This window comes from Mustela nivalis (assembly GCF_964662115.1).
Source record: "Mustela nivalis genome assembly, chromosome: 10".
NCBI lineage: Eukaryota > Metazoa > Chordata > Mammalia > Carnivora > Mustelidae > Mustela > Mustela nivalis.
Genome location: NC_139029.1, coordinates 18,288,806 through 18,304,831, shown reverse-complemented (window position 1 = coordinate 18,304,831; position 16,026 = coordinate 18,288,806). Strand labels below are relative to the sequence as shown.

At 56.5% G+C, this 16,026-nt stretch overlaps 2 protein-coding genes across 3 annotated transcripts; both read right to left on the bottom strand.

Annotated features, from left to right (window-relative positions):
• Nucleotides 1–601: 601 nt before the first annotated feature.
• On the bottom strand, nt 602–9,736 carry CNKSR1 (connector enhancer of kinase suppressor of Ras 1). Of its 2 annotated transcripts, XM_082687612.1 has the most exons (21): nt 9,593–9,736; nt 7,402–7,559; nt 7,136–7,317; nt 6,448–6,532; nt 5,986–6,027; nt 5,796–5,900; nt 5,179–5,238; nt 5,000–5,068; nt 4,569–4,670; nt 4,417–4,487; nt 4,265–4,338; nt 4,000–4,106; nt 3,892–3,922; nt 3,360–3,532; nt 2,755–2,828; nt 2,532–2,603; nt 2,200–2,273; nt 1,977–2,038; nt 1,796–1,895; nt 1,531–1,712; nt 602–1,270 (listed from the first exon to the last, which is right to left on the bottom strand). In XM_082687612.1, exons 1-21 carry the CDS (start codon nt 9,642–9,644, stop codon nt 1,001–1,003), a joined length of 2,145 nt encoding a protein of 714 aa, XP_082543738.1. In that variant the 5' UTR covers nt 9,645–9,736; the 3' UTR covers nt 602–1,000. The 2 variants fall into 2 exon arrangements, with proteins under 2 accessions (XP_082543738.1, XP_082543739.1); XM_082687613.1 differs by lacking the exon at nt 5,179–5,238.
• A 4,274-nt stretch (nt 9,737–14,010) lies between these two features.
• On the bottom strand, nt 14,011–15,018 carry ZNF593 (zinc finger protein 593). Its single transcript, XM_082687610.1, has 3 exons — nt 14,683–15,018; nt 14,386–14,448; nt 14,011–14,294 (listed from the first exon to the last, which is right to left on the bottom strand). The coding sequence occupies exons 1-3, from the start codon at nt 14,880–14,882 to the stop codon at nt 14,153–14,155; spliced, it is 405 nt and encodes a 134-aa protein (XP_082543736.1). The 5' UTR covers nt 14,883–15,018; the 3' UTR covers nt 14,011–14,152.
• Nucleotides 15,019–16,026: the final 1,008 nt, after the last annotated feature.

The window sequence follows — 16,026 nt, the reverse complement described above, 5'->3', positions numbered from 1 at the left end:
AGGTCAGAGGCTGATGGGAGAAGGTCAGGGCTCTTGTGCAGCCTGGTTGGAGACACGGGGCTTGTCCCTTCTTCAGGTCCAGGAGCTAGAGGTGAGACTGGGAGGAGAGAAGAGAGGCCCCGAGGCCCTCCTCCCAGCTGACCTCAAACTGTACCGCTTCCCACCAGCTATGCCGCCCATGACCCCAGTTCCCAGGGCTGCTCACCCTGTCCTTCTATGCAAGGTGTGCTTCTCCATCTAGAGTTAAAGGCCCGTCTGTTGCTGTTCGTGCCCCCACTGAGGATGAGGCAGGAGAGCAGCCCTGATCTCCGAAGTGCTTGGAGAGATGCTTACGTGGAAGCGCTCACTCGTCATGGATCAGCAACTCCGCATCCTGACAGGCACAGACTTCAGCTACAGGGCGCAGGCCGCTGGTCTGCACACATGGTGGCCTAGTTGCCAAGATTATCTAGTTACCAAGTTAGTTCCCAACCAACTACTAGTTACCAAGACTAACTAGTTACCAAGACTAGTTACATTCATGTCCTCCTGATACTTTCCATCCTTGTCCCCTGCGGGAGCAGATTCGGGGTTCTAATATACAGTCAAAGGCACACGCAGATTCATTTTAAATAAACTGATTTTATTTTGTTGAAAGTGTTTATGTACCATGAGCACCTATACAAGACTGGTTTGGGGAAGGGAGAAGGGCCAGAGATGGAGGGGGACAGGTTTGTGCCCCACAGGGGGGAGGATGAAGGGGGAGAAATTTCAGCCCAGCTTGCCACTCCTTCATTGGCAAGAAAGAAGACGGCACGGAGTGCACTTCACTTTGACCCACTCCAAGGGAGAGAGGAGCAGAAATGGTGACACGTGGGCAAAGGGGGGCCTCTGGGAGTGACACACAGACTACTTCCAACCCTGAACAGAACTCAGGGATGCTCTGTCCTGGACATGTCAGGACTTGGGGGCTGAGGTGGTCCTTAAGGCCAGAGGTCAGGAGCCAGGGTATGGACCAGGGTCAGAGGTCAGGAGGTCGGAGGTTGCTTTCTGGGGTCAGGGGGCAGAGATGGGACTGCTCCTCAGGGTCAGAGGGCAGGGGGTGGGAAGACTGTTCTCTGGAGTCAGAGCTCGGGACTTGGGAGGGGCCCTCAGGCTGCACCACTCCCCAGCCTCCCAGGCCCTCTGAGTAGAGCTCTTGATTCTGCTCCTTCCACTGCCGGAACTTCTCTCCTGTCAGCTCCGGGTCACCGAGCACTTCCTCCAAGGCCTGCAGCTCCTGCAGCTTTGCCTGTGAAGAGAGTTGGGGGTGTTAAGGGGTCATGATCACGTGGGGAGAGGGGCCAGAGCCCAAGTCCAGAGCTCACTCTGGAGTCCAGGTTTAGAACCTAGCACCTGGCTCGGCCTAGCCCCAAACCTGACATTGAGAGGCTGGCTCCAGTAACCTAGAACTTGGCCCAGTCCAGAGCTGAGCCCAGCGCTCAGGGCCTGCAACCAGAACAGAAAGCCCAGAGCCCAGTCCCTCCCCATGCCCAGTGCCCTCCAGCCGACCTTGAGCGTGCTCTGTAGCGCGCGCACGCGGTGCACTCGCTCATTGAGCTGGGGGTCTCGGTTGCGCCTCATGAAAGAGCTCCGCCACTGTTCGTGAGTGAAGGGCTGCAGCTGGCCCAGAAGGGACACGCCCCCCTGCCTCAGCCCCTGCACCATTCCCTCCAGCGCCCCTTCGCTGCTGTCTGTGGGAGGGAGAAGCAGATGAGGATGTGCCCATCCCAGCTTCCCCCACCCTCCAGCTCAGCTCCGAACCCCAGCGCAACACCTGATGGCGGGCCAAAGGAAGTCCGTGGGCTGCCCTGGGTAGGGGTAGCTGCAGGTGACGTGTCTCCATGGAGTGGACTCCAAACTTGGGCTGGGCTGGGCTGTAGGCAGGGTATACGGAGAGGTGGGTGTCACTCTGAGCTCTATGGTCAGCTTTCAGCCCCCACCAGTCTCCTACTCACCGAGGCTGAGCGGGACCCAGTCTCATCGTCAGGGTCTTCTGCTTCTGTCTCACTGTAGCAATCTGGGGGGGGAAGATGAGCAGAGAGGGAGCCCACTAAGCCCATAGGGTTTGGGGAGGCCAGGGAGCAGGCCAGGGCACTGGAGATTCCAGCCCCCATTCTAGGAGAGACAGAGGCTCAATTGAGACCCACCTGGTGGGACCCACCCCTGTGAGATACCCACCTTCCTCTCGCGGCAGGGAGGCCCGGCCTGGAGACTGGTACTTGGAAATGCAGGTAATGAGATGGCGTACCCACCTGTTGGGAGGTCGGGGCGGGGGGACAAACAGGTCTTGGAGTTTTCATCTACCATCTACCATCTAACTTCATCTGCAGAGCACCTCTGAGAGGTAGGAACTCTTATTAACCCATTTTATAGATGAGGAAACTGAGGCTTGGAGAAGTGAGTGCCCTGACCAGCCACTATCAGACAGTGGGGCTCGGGATTCAGGTTCCTGAGCCAGGCTCGCAAGCCCTCATGTGGGAGCGGGGGTATCAGGGGCAGGTGGCACTCACATGCTCAGGTCCTCCAGGGTATCAGCAGCAAAAATGAAGGGTTTGTACACGTCATGCGTGAGCTGGAACACACTGCCAGGGAGGCCATGGGATGCCTCACTCAGCCTGGTGGTGCCCATCCAGAACCCAGGAGGCTGCCCCAGGAATCCCCCCCTCCCCCGGTCTCCTCCTCCTCCTCTCTTTCTTGCCTCAGCCCCCCATGTGTCACACTCCAGGACTTAACTATTTTTTCTTCTGATCCTGTCCACTTTCCAGACTGTAGTTGGAAACATTGATGAGGCCCTCAGCCTTCTCATCCTGGAGGGGAATCACAGAGTGAGGGTCAGCCTGAAGTCCCATTACCCTGGAGGCCCAGTCAGGCTCTGGGGGCAGGGAGAGGAGAGAGTGGTTCCTGGGCTCTCCAATCACAAATCTCCCAGTGCCTAGAGCTCAGGGCAGGAATCTGGGGTGGGGGGAGGGGACACAACCAAGGGGGGGCTCTTAAGCCAGGAAAGGGGAGCCAAAGGCAGCCAGGAGAACAGCCACAAGGGAGAAGACTGCTTATGCATTTGTTCTGTTATCCGATGAGCTTTGCAGAGCCCTAATATGCAGAGCGAACAGGACTCTCTACGCTGCCCATGATGCCTTTCTCAGCCTGCTTTCACACAACGTATCCATTCGTTTCTCTCCAAAGAGCGAGCTCATTTTATAGATAGGGCTTGGGGTGGGGTGGGGGGGTCTGTGGCCTGCCTGTGACCACAGATGGAGGGGCTGGAGGAATAAGGACAAGGACCGTGGCTCTGACTCCCGCCTTGACCCGTGCATGGGGCGGGGGAGGAGGGGCCTCACCTGGGGCTGGCGGTACCAGTAGAGCGTGTGTCTCTTCAGCACAAACCAGCAGCGGCGCCAGCGAGGGCCCATGAAGCCACCCGGCACCTTGCGCAGCAGAAGCCATCCGTCGCAGTCCGGCTGGCCCAGCTCCCGGCATGACACCCGCCGGCGACTCAGCCGCGTCGCCACACCTGCAGGAGCATGGCCCGGCCCGGGTGATCAAGGGCTAGCAAGGCACCCCAGACACCCCCACCTGCCCCCCACCCCCCACACCAGCATTCCCAGCTGATCCTTCTGAACCCGTACTGTGCTTGAAGTGTTACAGGTCTCCCCCTGAGGTAGGGCTGACTCTTCCCATTTTAGAGACGAGGAAATGGAAGATCAGAGAAGCCCACAGCCCAAAGCCACAGAGCTGGTGAGAGGCCCAGGCTGCTGAGGAGACGCTGTGTGTGCAATGGGCAGGGGTGGGGGGTTGCGTCTTGCCAAACACTGGAAAGACTTTGAAGAGCTCCTGTCAGGGGACCCTCAGCCAATCAAGTATGTCTCTTACCTTTTGATTTCTTCCGACCAGAAACAGGACTCTGAAAAGGCCCTAAATGGTTAGAGAAGGGTCTGGGCCCAGAGCCACACACCCCTCCCTGCGGAGCTCTCCCCTTACCGTGTCAGGCTGTTCTGGGGCTTCCTGAGTCTCCGCTACCCCTGCTGGGTATGTGGCTAGAGGTGCAGGGTGAATGGGCCGGGACTCAAGGTCAAGGGAGGTAGAGTCTGTCAGGAAAGAGGAGAGAGAGAAGGGTCCATGAGCCCAGCCCCAGGCTGGGCAGCAGGGTGAGGATCTCAGAGTCGGTAGGGGGAGCAGGGTCAGAGCCAGGCATCCCACAAGCCTTGCCGGGGACATCTGCCACCTGCTGGGACTCTGCAACTACCTGTCCAGGTAGGGCTGGGTGCAGGACTTGGGTCTGAAGTCAGGTCAAAGGCAAAGACGTCTTCGGATGGGGCCCTGGGGAGAGCAAGGGGAGATGTGGTGAGTGAGCCCATGGCACCCCCACCCAGACCCACCAGCGGCAGAGCCTGTTACCTGGGAGACAGTGGGGTGAAAGCCAGCAGTGGACTCGACAGTGGTGCGGAGCCCGGGGTCTGAGCAGGGGTCTGGGGAACAACCAGAAATGGTGACGGAGCTGCTGACAGGGGTCTGAAAGCGGGATGGGAGCAGGGTTGGGGGACTGGTACCTGAGGAGGGGTCTTTGGCACGGGGACCTTCTTCAGCACCAAGCTGACCCCGGCTGGCTCCCGCAGCAGCTCCCTCAGCACGTTCTTATGGGGCCAGCCCACCTGGACAGGGCAGGGGGCGGGGCAGGGCGGGGCAGGGCAGGGACCCTGGGCTGAGGCAGCGGCCCAGGAGGCTCTGGAGTAAGCCAACAGCCCCCCACCCTTGCCCTCAGCCTCCGGCCACTCCCCCTCCAGCCCCTTCCCCTTGGCCCTGCCAAGGCCACTCTGGCTCATCTCACAGACAGCAGCTCCTACAAGCCTGGTCCCCACAAGGGACTGCATGAGGCCCCCCCACCCCCACCAGCCCTGGGTTTTCTCAGCAGCCCCTTCACCACCTCCCCACCCCACCCCCCTCTGCCCCGAACAGCCACATCCCTCTCCTCCTCACTCACCACCACCTGCTCATTGACCTGGACAATCTCGTCTCCGGGAAGGATCTGCAGCGGGGAGTCAGCAGCGACCTGGAATGTGGGGTGGGGCTTATGGGGTTCACTCTCCACAGGCCTGAAGCGGGCTCAACTGGAGAGTAGGGCCTTGGGGCGGGCAGCTGAGAAGGACGTAGGATTCTCACCTGGGGGCCCACACGGGACACGAAGTGCAGGCCGTTACCGGTGGTGTGGATTTCCAGGCCCTGCCCAAGCAGAGGCCGTAGTCACTGAGTGCTGGGGGGCCAGGATTATTCTGTGGATGGAACTGAGGGGACAGCTGGCCCCAGGTAGGTGCTGCCCAACTTGCTGTGTGACTTTGGGCCTGCCACTCCTCTCTGGGCCCCTGCTGCCTCCTCTAATAAGGGCCAGGAAGAGGCTGGGCTTGCTGACTAATGAGGTCTCAGATCCTCGGCCGCCCTCCTGAAGGGATCAGTAGGGCTGGGGCAGGACAAGGGCAGGGCTGGGGACTCTGGTGTTTTCAATCAGTCAAAGATTAAAGCAACTAAGTCTGTGTCCTTTCCCCAGTCCCCTAATCTGCCACATCTGTGTCCAAGGGCTGGAATGTGTCCCCTGAGACCACATCAGCTAAAGCCCCCCAGGACTGGAGAAAGTACTTAATGACCTAAGACCCCAGTTAAGTCCTCTAGGCCTTTACCAGCTGCACAGAAGAGGGCTTCCAGCCGTAACTGTACAGCATTCCGGGGGCTCCTAGAACCACATTTCAGGGCCCAGACAAGGCTGCTGAGAGGTCATTGCTCACCAAAGGGTCATCCAGCTGCACACGCTCCAGCAGGGCCCTCTGTTCCAGCAGCTCCTGGGGGCTGCAGCGCAGGATGTGGTGGCAGATCCCGGCCACGTGGCTGCACTGGGGGAGGGGGCATGGGAAGCTGAGCCTCGAGTCCCTTCCCACCGCCACCCCAACGTCCCCACTCAACTGAAGCCACACTCACAATCCTCAGGACTTGGCTCTCCCTGTCGGCTGCCGGACTGTCCTGGAAGCAGAGAGGGCAACAGCCTTCCTTGAGGTAGGAGCACTGCCTTTGCCCAAGGGAAGGGTGGGCTTCCCTGTGGTCCCTTCCCGTGACCTGAATGCTGGTCTCCTCCCAGAATGACAAGGCCTCAGAGCTTTGGCTCCAGGGTCTTGTTCTGCTGATGCCAAGCCCCAGAAATCACCATACATCCCCTCCCCCACTCCACCCCCATCCCCAGAGATGAACTTTCTGAGCCGCTCCTGCCAGCTAGAAGACCCCATGCCCCCATCGCCCCCTACCCCGTGGTCAGGCCTCCTTTCTTCCTGCCCGTCTCTTCCCAACCCCCACATGCCATCCTGTGCTGATTCACAGGTTATAAAAAGCTCTAGCCTGACTTGGTCTGTTACGGCCTGGGCCAAGCCTGGCCCTTGGTTCTCCTACCTCCTGCAAGGCCTGGCCCAGCTCCCCGCACAACTCCCCAATCTTCTGGCAGGCCGAGAAGTCATTTAAGTGGGAGAAGAGGTACCTGGCAGGGGGCAGGATGGTAAGGGCAGTGGTTAGGGGACTCTGATGACCAGTCAGTCATGGAACCACTCATGGGCAACTACTCGTCTGCCGGACGGGAGGTGGCGGGGGGGGGGGGGCGGGATATCTGCTCTGATGGGTTTTGCTTGGGGTAAAGGAGAGAACTAATACATCGACAGAGCTTAGCACAGGACTCATCTGTCAAGCACCCAGGATGTGCCAGGCCCTATTCCAAGCACTAGGGAGAGACCTTACACACATGATTACATCAATGATGATATAACTCCAGGAGCTGTGAGATGTAGGGAGCTCTGAGAACTACAACAGGAAGGCTTCCCAGAGGAGTGACATTTGAGCTGGCATCTGTGGGACCAGCAGCAGCAGCTGAAGGGAGTGGAGAAGCTCTCCATGCAGGTTCGGGACAGTTATGATGACAAGCCGCGGGGTGAATGGGAACCTAGGCTTCCCAGTGCCTCTGCATGGACCAAATAACCTCTTTGCCCATCTCCACAACATCTGAACATCAGCATAGCTCTATTCTCTCCCAGGCCGCAGAGGAGGTCAAGGATGAGAAGGGTCCTCTCCCCAGTAGGGTTTTAGGTACCTATTGAGCCAGAAAAGGAGGGTACGGGCCTCATGCACCAGCTCCACAGCTGCACTGAGGACATCAGCAGGGGGCTTGGCACAGCCTTCCAGGTGGCCCTGGACTAAGCTCTGGAAAGCATAGGTCCTCTGGAGCAAACCCTCTGTCAGGCTCTGAAGGTTCTCCGTCTGTAGGCCAGAGCTCTGGACCAGAAAAAAGGCAGGTTATCTCCTGGCAGCAGCCAGCCCCCCATTCTCGGCCAGCATGGCCACCATTCATTCACTCACCAGGGCCCGGAGCTGTTCCACCCCTTCTAGGATGAGCTCCTGGTGACCGAGAGGCCACACAGTCAGGGCCTCAAGGCTGCGGGGACAGAGCTGGAGCAGGTACTTCCCGGGCAGCTCCCAGTCCTCAAAGCAGTAATGCTGCAGGGAGTCATCGAGACCTGGAGGGAGGACAGGACTGTCATGGCCTCTCGGGCCACTTCCTCACTCCCACAAAGTCCCTTTCTCTCCCATCTGTTCCTAACCACAATCCTAGGACCCAGGCTGGGTTCTTCCCATTTCACAGATGAGACTACTGAGTGAGAAACATAACTGCTCTGTACCTCAGCTGGGAAATGGCAGTAATATAATAAGCACCTATTTTCTGATCCAGTGCGTACCAAATGACAGGATACATGTCAAGCAGTTGGCCCATTCCCTGAATCATGGTAGTGAGATCTCCCATTGTATCATTAGCAAACTCTTTCCCCGACCTACAAGGCCTTGTATGAGCAGGCTGCCACCTGCCTCTCCAGTCTCACCCCCTGGCACAGCCCCTCGAACTCAATACTTTAGATCCAGAGCACGAACTCCCTGGGGCTCCTTTTGCCTCAGGGTCTTCGTATGTGCTATTTCTTCTGCCTGGGTAGTTCTAGCTACTTTACCTGCCTTTTTAATACAACTCCCTCCAGGAAGCCTTCCATAACTCCCCAGAGCGGGTCCGGGGCTCTCCTGCTCCCACTGCCCCTCAAGTTCTGGGCCATAAATAACTGTTCATCTTGAACTCTAGCCCATGCCTGGCACAGGGTAGACAAGGCAGACCAAAAATAGGAATAATATCTATTAAAAGCTTATCATGGGCTAGGCAAAATTTCAAGGGCAATCTACATGTTAACACATTTGGTGCATACTGAGTGTAGAAGGTAATGACTCCTGTCATCCCCACTTTACGGGGCGCCTGGGTGGCTCACCCTTCGGCTCAGGTCACCATCCCAGGGTCCTGGGATGGAGCCATGCATCAGGCTCTCTGCTCAGCAGGGAACCTACTTCCCTTCCTCTCTCTGCCTGCCTCTCTGCCTACTTGTGATCTCTGTCAAATAAATAAATAAAATCTTAAAAAAAAAAAAAAAAGTAGCTTGCTCGCCCTTTGAAGAAATTCCTTCCATTCCAAGTCAGGCTCTATCACCAGGGAGTGTGAGTGTCATTAATATTTCTCCTTCATTCCCCAGGTGACATTAAGAACACTGGACTGCGAGTTCCCAAACCTGTGACTCCAGGTATACAGCCCCTGGACAGCCCCTCTGCCCTGTGCAGTGACCCTGCTGCACTGCCTTCCTCCCCAAAGTCTCCTACACTGAGCCACACAGGCTAGGCTCCTGCCATGATTGTCTCATTTTGTCTACCTCATGAGAGTTGCAGACTCTCTCACCTTATGGATGGAGAAACTGAGACCTCTGGTCGCAGAGCTGTTGAGTGGAGGGGAGGAACCTGGAGCTCGGCCTAGGAGTCTGACTCCAGGCCTGAATCCCTGCTTTTCAAGGGCTGGTCGCTCTGAGCCCTGAGCCTGCCAGCAGCGTCCTCCGTTCCCCTCCACTCCGTTGCGAGCTTCCCTCCCAGGAAGGCTGTCAGGACTCCCCTCCCCTTCCCTCTCCTAACTGCAGTCTGGGCCGTTTCCCACCCATCGGGGCTGACGCTGGCCAGCATGTCCTCCCTGGAGGCCCCCAGGGTGGGGCTGTGCCAACCCCTTCGGTCTGGCTGGGCCTTCTGTTTCTCTCACTGGGAACCTCAAGGTGGTGAGAAAGGAAAACACAGGAGGACCGGGCCTATTCCAAAGCCCAAGGAAATCACTTCCTGGCTCAGTGCGTCAGTTTCCGCTTCTGAAAAATGGGTTTAAGAACAGCCCACTGAGCTCTGGGGCCGAGGGAAGATAAAGGAGATTGAGTGGGCGGGGGCGCGCTGGGGCCGTCTCTCTGTTTTCCTGACACCACCTCCGCCACCCTGGCCGCCACCGGCGTTATTGGGGCGCCGGGAGACCCATTCTGAGTTCTCGGGGCCCCCGGGGTCATGCCGCCGATCCTTCTGCCTAGCACAGTACCGGGTACCTGGCAGACCGTCTATACAGGACTTGTTGACTAACCGACAGACCTGGCTCCTCCTTTTTTCCTTTCCCTCTCCCCTCGCAGCGCCCCTTAAGCCCGATTCTGCCCAGGCCCACCTCTCAGCCAAGCTGCCACCTTCCCGGGGGTCCAGGTCGCCACTGGTTCCATGGCCGAGACCGCCCGCTGGGATCTGCTCTCGCCGGGTCCCGCCCGCGCAGGAATTTCCGCCCGCGGAGTCGGGCCTGGGGAGGGACCTGGGCCGGGCGCGGGGGCGGAGCCACCCGCACACCTGGGCCCAACTTGCACCGCCAGGTGAGGCGCTGCGACCGCCATTGGCCCGCCGCTGGCCCGCCTCCTACCCCGCCCTCCAGGCGTCCTCCGGCTAATCCGCGGCGCGACCCGAGGCGGTGTCCCTGCTGTGAGACCCTAGGATCCCGCCCCAAACTGCACTTTGACTTTTAGGCTTTTCAAAAAAGAAAAAAAGAAAGAAAAGAAAAAGGTGAGCAGGGAGGGCAGCAGCAAAGCACAGAGGTTAGGGAGCCAGAGCCCTGACTGCAAATGTCCCCTCCGCAGCTTCTTAGCTGTCCAGCCTCAGTTTGTCTGCAAAATGGGCTGCTGTGCATAGTACCTGCATTAACAGCTCTAAAACTTTTTGGAACAGGGGTTTTTAGTTCCCCTCTTTTTTGGCACACAGACCCTTCTGGCACTCTGATGAAAGCTACAGACCCTTTCTCAGAATAGTGCTTTTGGAAGCATCCCACAAATTTATAAGACACCTGGGTGGCTCAGTCAGTCAAGCGTCTGTCTTTGCATGATCCCAGGGTCCTGGGATCCAATTCTGCAGCAGGCTCCTTACTCAGTGGAGAACCTGCTTCTCCTTCTGCCTGCTGCTCCCCTGTTTGTGCTCTCCCCCTCTCTCTGGCAAATAAATGCAATCTTAAAACAAAACAAGACACAGATTTATGATTGGGGTGCTTGGCTGGCTCAGTCAGTACAATGTGTAACTTTTCATCTCAGGGTTGTGAGTTCGAGCCCATGTCCGTTGGGTGTAGAGATTACTTAAAAAAAATAAAAATCCTAGGGGTGCCTGGGTGGCTCAGGTCATGGTCTCAGGGTCCTGGAATCGAGCCCCATGTTGGGCTCTCTGCTCAGTGGGGAGCCTGCTTCACCCCACCCCCCACCTGCTTCTCTGCCTACTTGTAATCTCTGTCAAATAAATAAAGTCTTTAAAAAAAATAAAATCTTTAAAAAAACACACCACAAATTTATGATATAGTATTATGTTTATTAGCATTAAATAAGACTATTAAATTTTCCTTTTGTAACAATATCAGCATGTTGTTCACCTAGAAGAACGTTCAGCTGTGGGGGAGTCTTTGATTCACCTTTTTGCACGTATTTATCAGTTAACAACTAAGCAGAGGGAATGCAGGAGATAATGGGGAAGCCTAGGTCACCAGTGTGAGAACGGGTAGATGAGATGCACCATTTGGTCACGGATCCTCTGCTAGGCCACAGCTGCCCAATCAATGGTGGCTACGTAGCAGGAGTGTCTGAAAGAGTGTGATTTAGCAGTGGGCTAATAACTATCACGATTTTGAAATAGTCATGAGCATAAATAATGTGGAGACCGTTGAACAACTGTATTTTGATATGAAAATAACTGTGATTTCAATAGGTGACAAAGACACAGATACTACTGATAAGTCAATCCATATAGAAGGAAATGGTAAATTTTGGTTATAAGTTAGTGAAAAATTTAACATTTTTCCCATCCAAATTTATGGGGCCCCTGAATTCTGAATCCCAGTTAAGACCCCTTCTCTTTGAACAAGTCTGAAACATACTGTTTAGAACTGTCACCATCCTCACCACCACCATCATCATCCCATGCCAGGAGACTCCCCGGACTTTGTAATCAGACAGAATCAGTTCCATCTGCTGTGTGACTGAGACTAACCTCAATACCTCTCTGAACCTGTTTTTTCCCATCTAAAACAGGGACATCTACACCTTAGCACAGTGAAGATTTGCTCAAAGTACTTTGAAATCTGTCACATAGGATACACAGGAGTTATTATTGCTTTGATTTTGTGGAGAGGGGCTTGGCCCTCTGGCTGTGTCACTCTGGAATCCCTACCAGTGCCCCAATGCTTTCAAGGCCTGTCATGATTTTGCCCTAAAACCCAAATTCTGCACTTGGCCTATGGATGGCTCTTATAGTGTGTTTCAGTTGTCATCACTGAATAATTTCACATACAAATCCAGGTCTCTGGACCTTGGCCAGCTCTGCTGACCCCTTTCCACTTTCACATGGGGCATCGAACATGAATGCAGACTGCTGGCTGTATCTTTCAAGGTCCCCGCAGGTCCCTGCAGGCCTTGCTCCCTCACTGGTGACCCAGGAGGCTCCAAATGTGCAACACAGCCCTCACCTCTGGCTTCCTCCTTTGACGGACGCCTCCTTACACCCTGCGCAGCATGTGTCCCTCCATCACTGCTCCACGCTGCACCCCCCTTTCACATTTTTGCCTCTTCCTTCAACAGCCTTCCTGTGGCACTCTGCGGAATCCCAATAAACACAGACCCTGTCTCCACCATCCTGATTTCGTCAAACACCTTCCCTGAGCCAGCTGGCCCCTGCCCTCCCCGAACACGAAATCCTGCAGGGGAGAAACAGACAGGAACTCACCGCTCATACTCAACTGCTCCCCTGAAAGGCCTGGGGGCCTCACACCCACAACCTTGCCTTTATTTTGTGTACCTGGTAGGGCTCGGCAGGTAAGGGTAGAGTAAATGGTAGTAGTTTTACGAGTTTATAAGAGTTACTTCTATACATTTGCTGTAAAACATTCAAAGGTTAACAGTAGGGCATTCTCTCTCTCTCTTCCATTCCCAAACGGGGACTACTGAAAGTTTCCATTCTCTACATAGGCAGATACGCCACATGCTATGTTTTTCATTTTAGGAGATAGTCAACACCAAATAAAATAATATACATTCACTGCTTAGAATACTGCCTGACACGGTTGGCCACTGATTTTTAGCATGCCGTGGACAACTTTCTTAATCAGTATATACTGATCTCCTTTTATTGTTCTCAAGCCAAGAATAGGAAAGTCCCTATAGGAACTTCATCTTGGAGAAAGAAGTGGTATGTGCCTCTCCCCAAGGTAGGGGCCGTTGATCCAACAGAAACCAAGTGAAAAGGCCTACCGATGTTTGGGAGGATAGGAAGTTAATAAGGCACTCTGCTCCTCCTTTGCTGAGGACTGACTGGTGATATCCAACCATCTGAGGGGTAGGGAAAGAGCCGGAACCAGGGCTGGGGAGACCCTCCCAGTACCTGATCCAGGTCTAAGACTCCTGAGCGCTGCCAGGCAAGGCCTCTCCTGCCTACCCAGCCTGGCCTCCCTGGCGAGTGGGGGAGGTGCTGCTCAGGCCTGATGCTGATCTCTCTTGACAGCTGTTCCTGAGGCTGGCAGGATGGGCAGGAGGGGGAAGGGACCAGATTTAAAGGTTTAGCTGCCCCGCCCCCTGCCAGACTTGGGAGAGCAAACACTGGTGAGCATCCTCTCAGGCATGGCTCTCATGCATATGGGAAGTCAGAAACCTCTATGCCCTGATTTCCGCTCCTGGGTATCACCAACACCACTACCCCTCATTCCTGCTTCCACCTCACAGGCCGCCAGGGAGACCAGTGGCATCCACCATGAAATTCCGACGCCTGACCCCCGGCTACTTCCGGGTATTACAGGTAAGTACCTCTCACTGATGGCTTCGGCCACCGACCCCCCGCTTTTCCATTACCATAGCTGGGCTGACACCCCCAGCAGCCAGGCTGTCACGTTTGCTGCCGCCTGAGCAGCCAGGGCCCAGATGGGCAGTGAAGCGAGAGGGATTGGGATGGAATCTCCCTGGGGCAACAATGGCACACGTATCTCCTTCACCCAGCCGTCCCTTCTCCGCTCCTTCCCACCCTCTACCTTCCCGGAAGTCTCAACTGACCCACCCCTCAGATGGAGCCTCTGTGTATCTCCAGATGCAGATAGCTGGGGAGCTGAAAGCAGAGCCCCGAAGTCCGCTGGCTGGGGTTGTGGCTACGCTGCTGGCTGTCCTGGGACTGGGTGGCTCCTGCTATGCTGTCTGGAAGATGGTGGGGCAGCAGCGGCGGCCACAGGCCTGAGGATAAAGTAGGCGGCCTCTTACCTGGGTCCTGGGGGACGTGACTCAGTGGGGGCTGTAATCTCGGGAGCCCATTTCTTTTCTGAGGGCCAGTCCCTGCTCTCATGAGAGCAGGACAATATAAACCTGATCCTTCCTCTCCCCTTCACTGACCTGGGTTCCACTTTGGGTCTCCAGCTAAGATGCAGGATCCCCGAGGGAAGGCAAGGCTGTAGGTTCCAAAGCTGGACCAAGTAGGGAATAGACAACCTAGGCCCTGTAAACAAAAGTAGCAGAAACACCCGCCCCCACCCCCACCCAGGGCAGGAGCTGGGGGGAGTGGCTTGGAGGTTAGGGTCAGAGGCAAATCTTCTCTAACCAGTTCCTTTATTGAGGGTGAGGCCATCCACTCCCCAAGCCCAGGGCCAAAAGAGGTTGGCACAGTCTCTCCCAGCATAGCCCTTGGCTTGCTGTCCACGGGCAGCTCCCCTGATTTGCACCCTCAGGTCATGTCAGGGAGTTGTGTCCATCTCAGGGACCTCAGTGGATACTTCCGTGGGCACTGCCAGTCGCTGGGGGGTCATATAAGAGCCCATTCCCGCTGCCCTTTCCGCCTCTTCCTGACTGTAGGGCTCCACGCTCAGCTGCTTTAGCCTGGGAGAAAGAAGAATGAGAGTTGGGAGCTGACCAGACGCAAGACCTGTCTGCCCAGACGTTCATCAGTCCTCTCCTTACTCCTTCATACCTTTTCTTGTGGTCTTTGGATCGGAAGTGGGTCTTCAGGGTGGCGGAATCGATGAAGTATCTCCTGTAGGGATGGGAGGTGGGTAAAAAGAGTGAGGTGATGCCTCTCAGATATGCCTATCTCCCTGAACCTAGCTATTCCTGACACTTGGCAGCGAACCTTAAGGGATGGGAAACCAGGAGACCCACGGGTCGCACGAGAAAGACCCTGCACGTCCCAGGGCCCGGACCTCACGCCCCCGTCTGTCCCGCTCCGCCTATGCTTCTCCTCCCCAGGCCAGGCCGGGGCGGGACTCACGCGCAGGCCAGACAGCGATGCAGGCCGCCCCCTGGCAGGTCGGGGTCAGGCTCAGGGCCCGGGTCTGGCCGAGACCGTGCGGGAACCTGGGGCCGCAGCTCGCGGTGAATCTCATCCAGGTCCGGCCGCCGCCGCTTCGCCTTCATCTGGCGGGCCAGGGAATGGGCTCGGTGCGCACCCGTCCGGCGGGAGCGACCCATGGCCGGTGACAGAGGGGCCAGGACGCCCAGAGCCGGGTCGGGCGCACACGTGTGGGAGCTTCCGGATTGTGGGATGACGTTACGTGACGCCCGGGGACAGAGCCGGCTCCTCCAGACCGCCTCAGATGACGTCACTTGCGCTGTTGGAGTCTTGAGCGCCCCCACGCGGCCGTCAACGTCAGTGACGGAGCGCGGGGCGGAGCCCAGAAGCGGCTTCATCGAACCTGAGCGAGGCTATTGCTGGGGAGCGGCTGGGTGGTGCGTGCCCCCGGAGGATTCCGGTCCCTGCCCTCCCGTCCTACCTGGCCCAGCGTATCTCTGCGTCATCCCCGGGCACTGTCACCCCTAGCTTCTTCCCAGATCTTAGACTCTGCGGTCAGTCGAGAGAGGGAAAATGCTTCGCGCATCTCTGGAAGGCGCTGAAAAATGTCCGTGATGTGAATAAATGAATTAATGAGTAAGAGTGAGTACGTTTGCGATCCTGGCCCCCGCAAGGATTCCTGAGATACTTCCAGTTCCTGACAAAGCCCTCACCACTTCTCACCGTTCCCCACTTATTCCCTTGGGTCTCCATCCTGCATCCACCCCAGTCAGATCCGTGAGCAAGGAGTGTTCCTCCTTGGGGAGGACAGTGCACAGGCATGTCCTCAGACTGAATGGGGGTCAGCTCCTCTCACGGGAAGAGGAAGTGCGCACAGAAGGACCTCTCATCTTTGCCCCCTTTCTCTGAGCCCTGGATTCCCAGGCATGGGCTGGCAGCAAAGGCAAATACAGCCGAGGTGTTGTGTGCTCAGAATGGGGAGAGGGCCAGAGAGCCTTTCCCCATTCATCGGAGCCTGGTGCCTTTTCTGGCTAACCAGAGGAGCTCAGCAATAATTCAGGGACTCCAGCTCTTTGGGACCTGTTGCCAGGAAACAGGTCGACGTGCACGTGCATCCCTGGGGAAGGGAATCAGTTTCCAGCCCAGACAAAGCAATGAAATGTAAGCCCAGGGTGCCAACTGGGGGCCTTAGAACCTCCTCAATCCAGTTCACAGATGAGTAGGGATCTAGGGCAGGCCCTGCTTAGGGCACAACTGGTGTGACTACAGACACAGGAGCACCAGAGTGGGTCTTGGGCCCAAAGACTTTATAAATGGACTTTG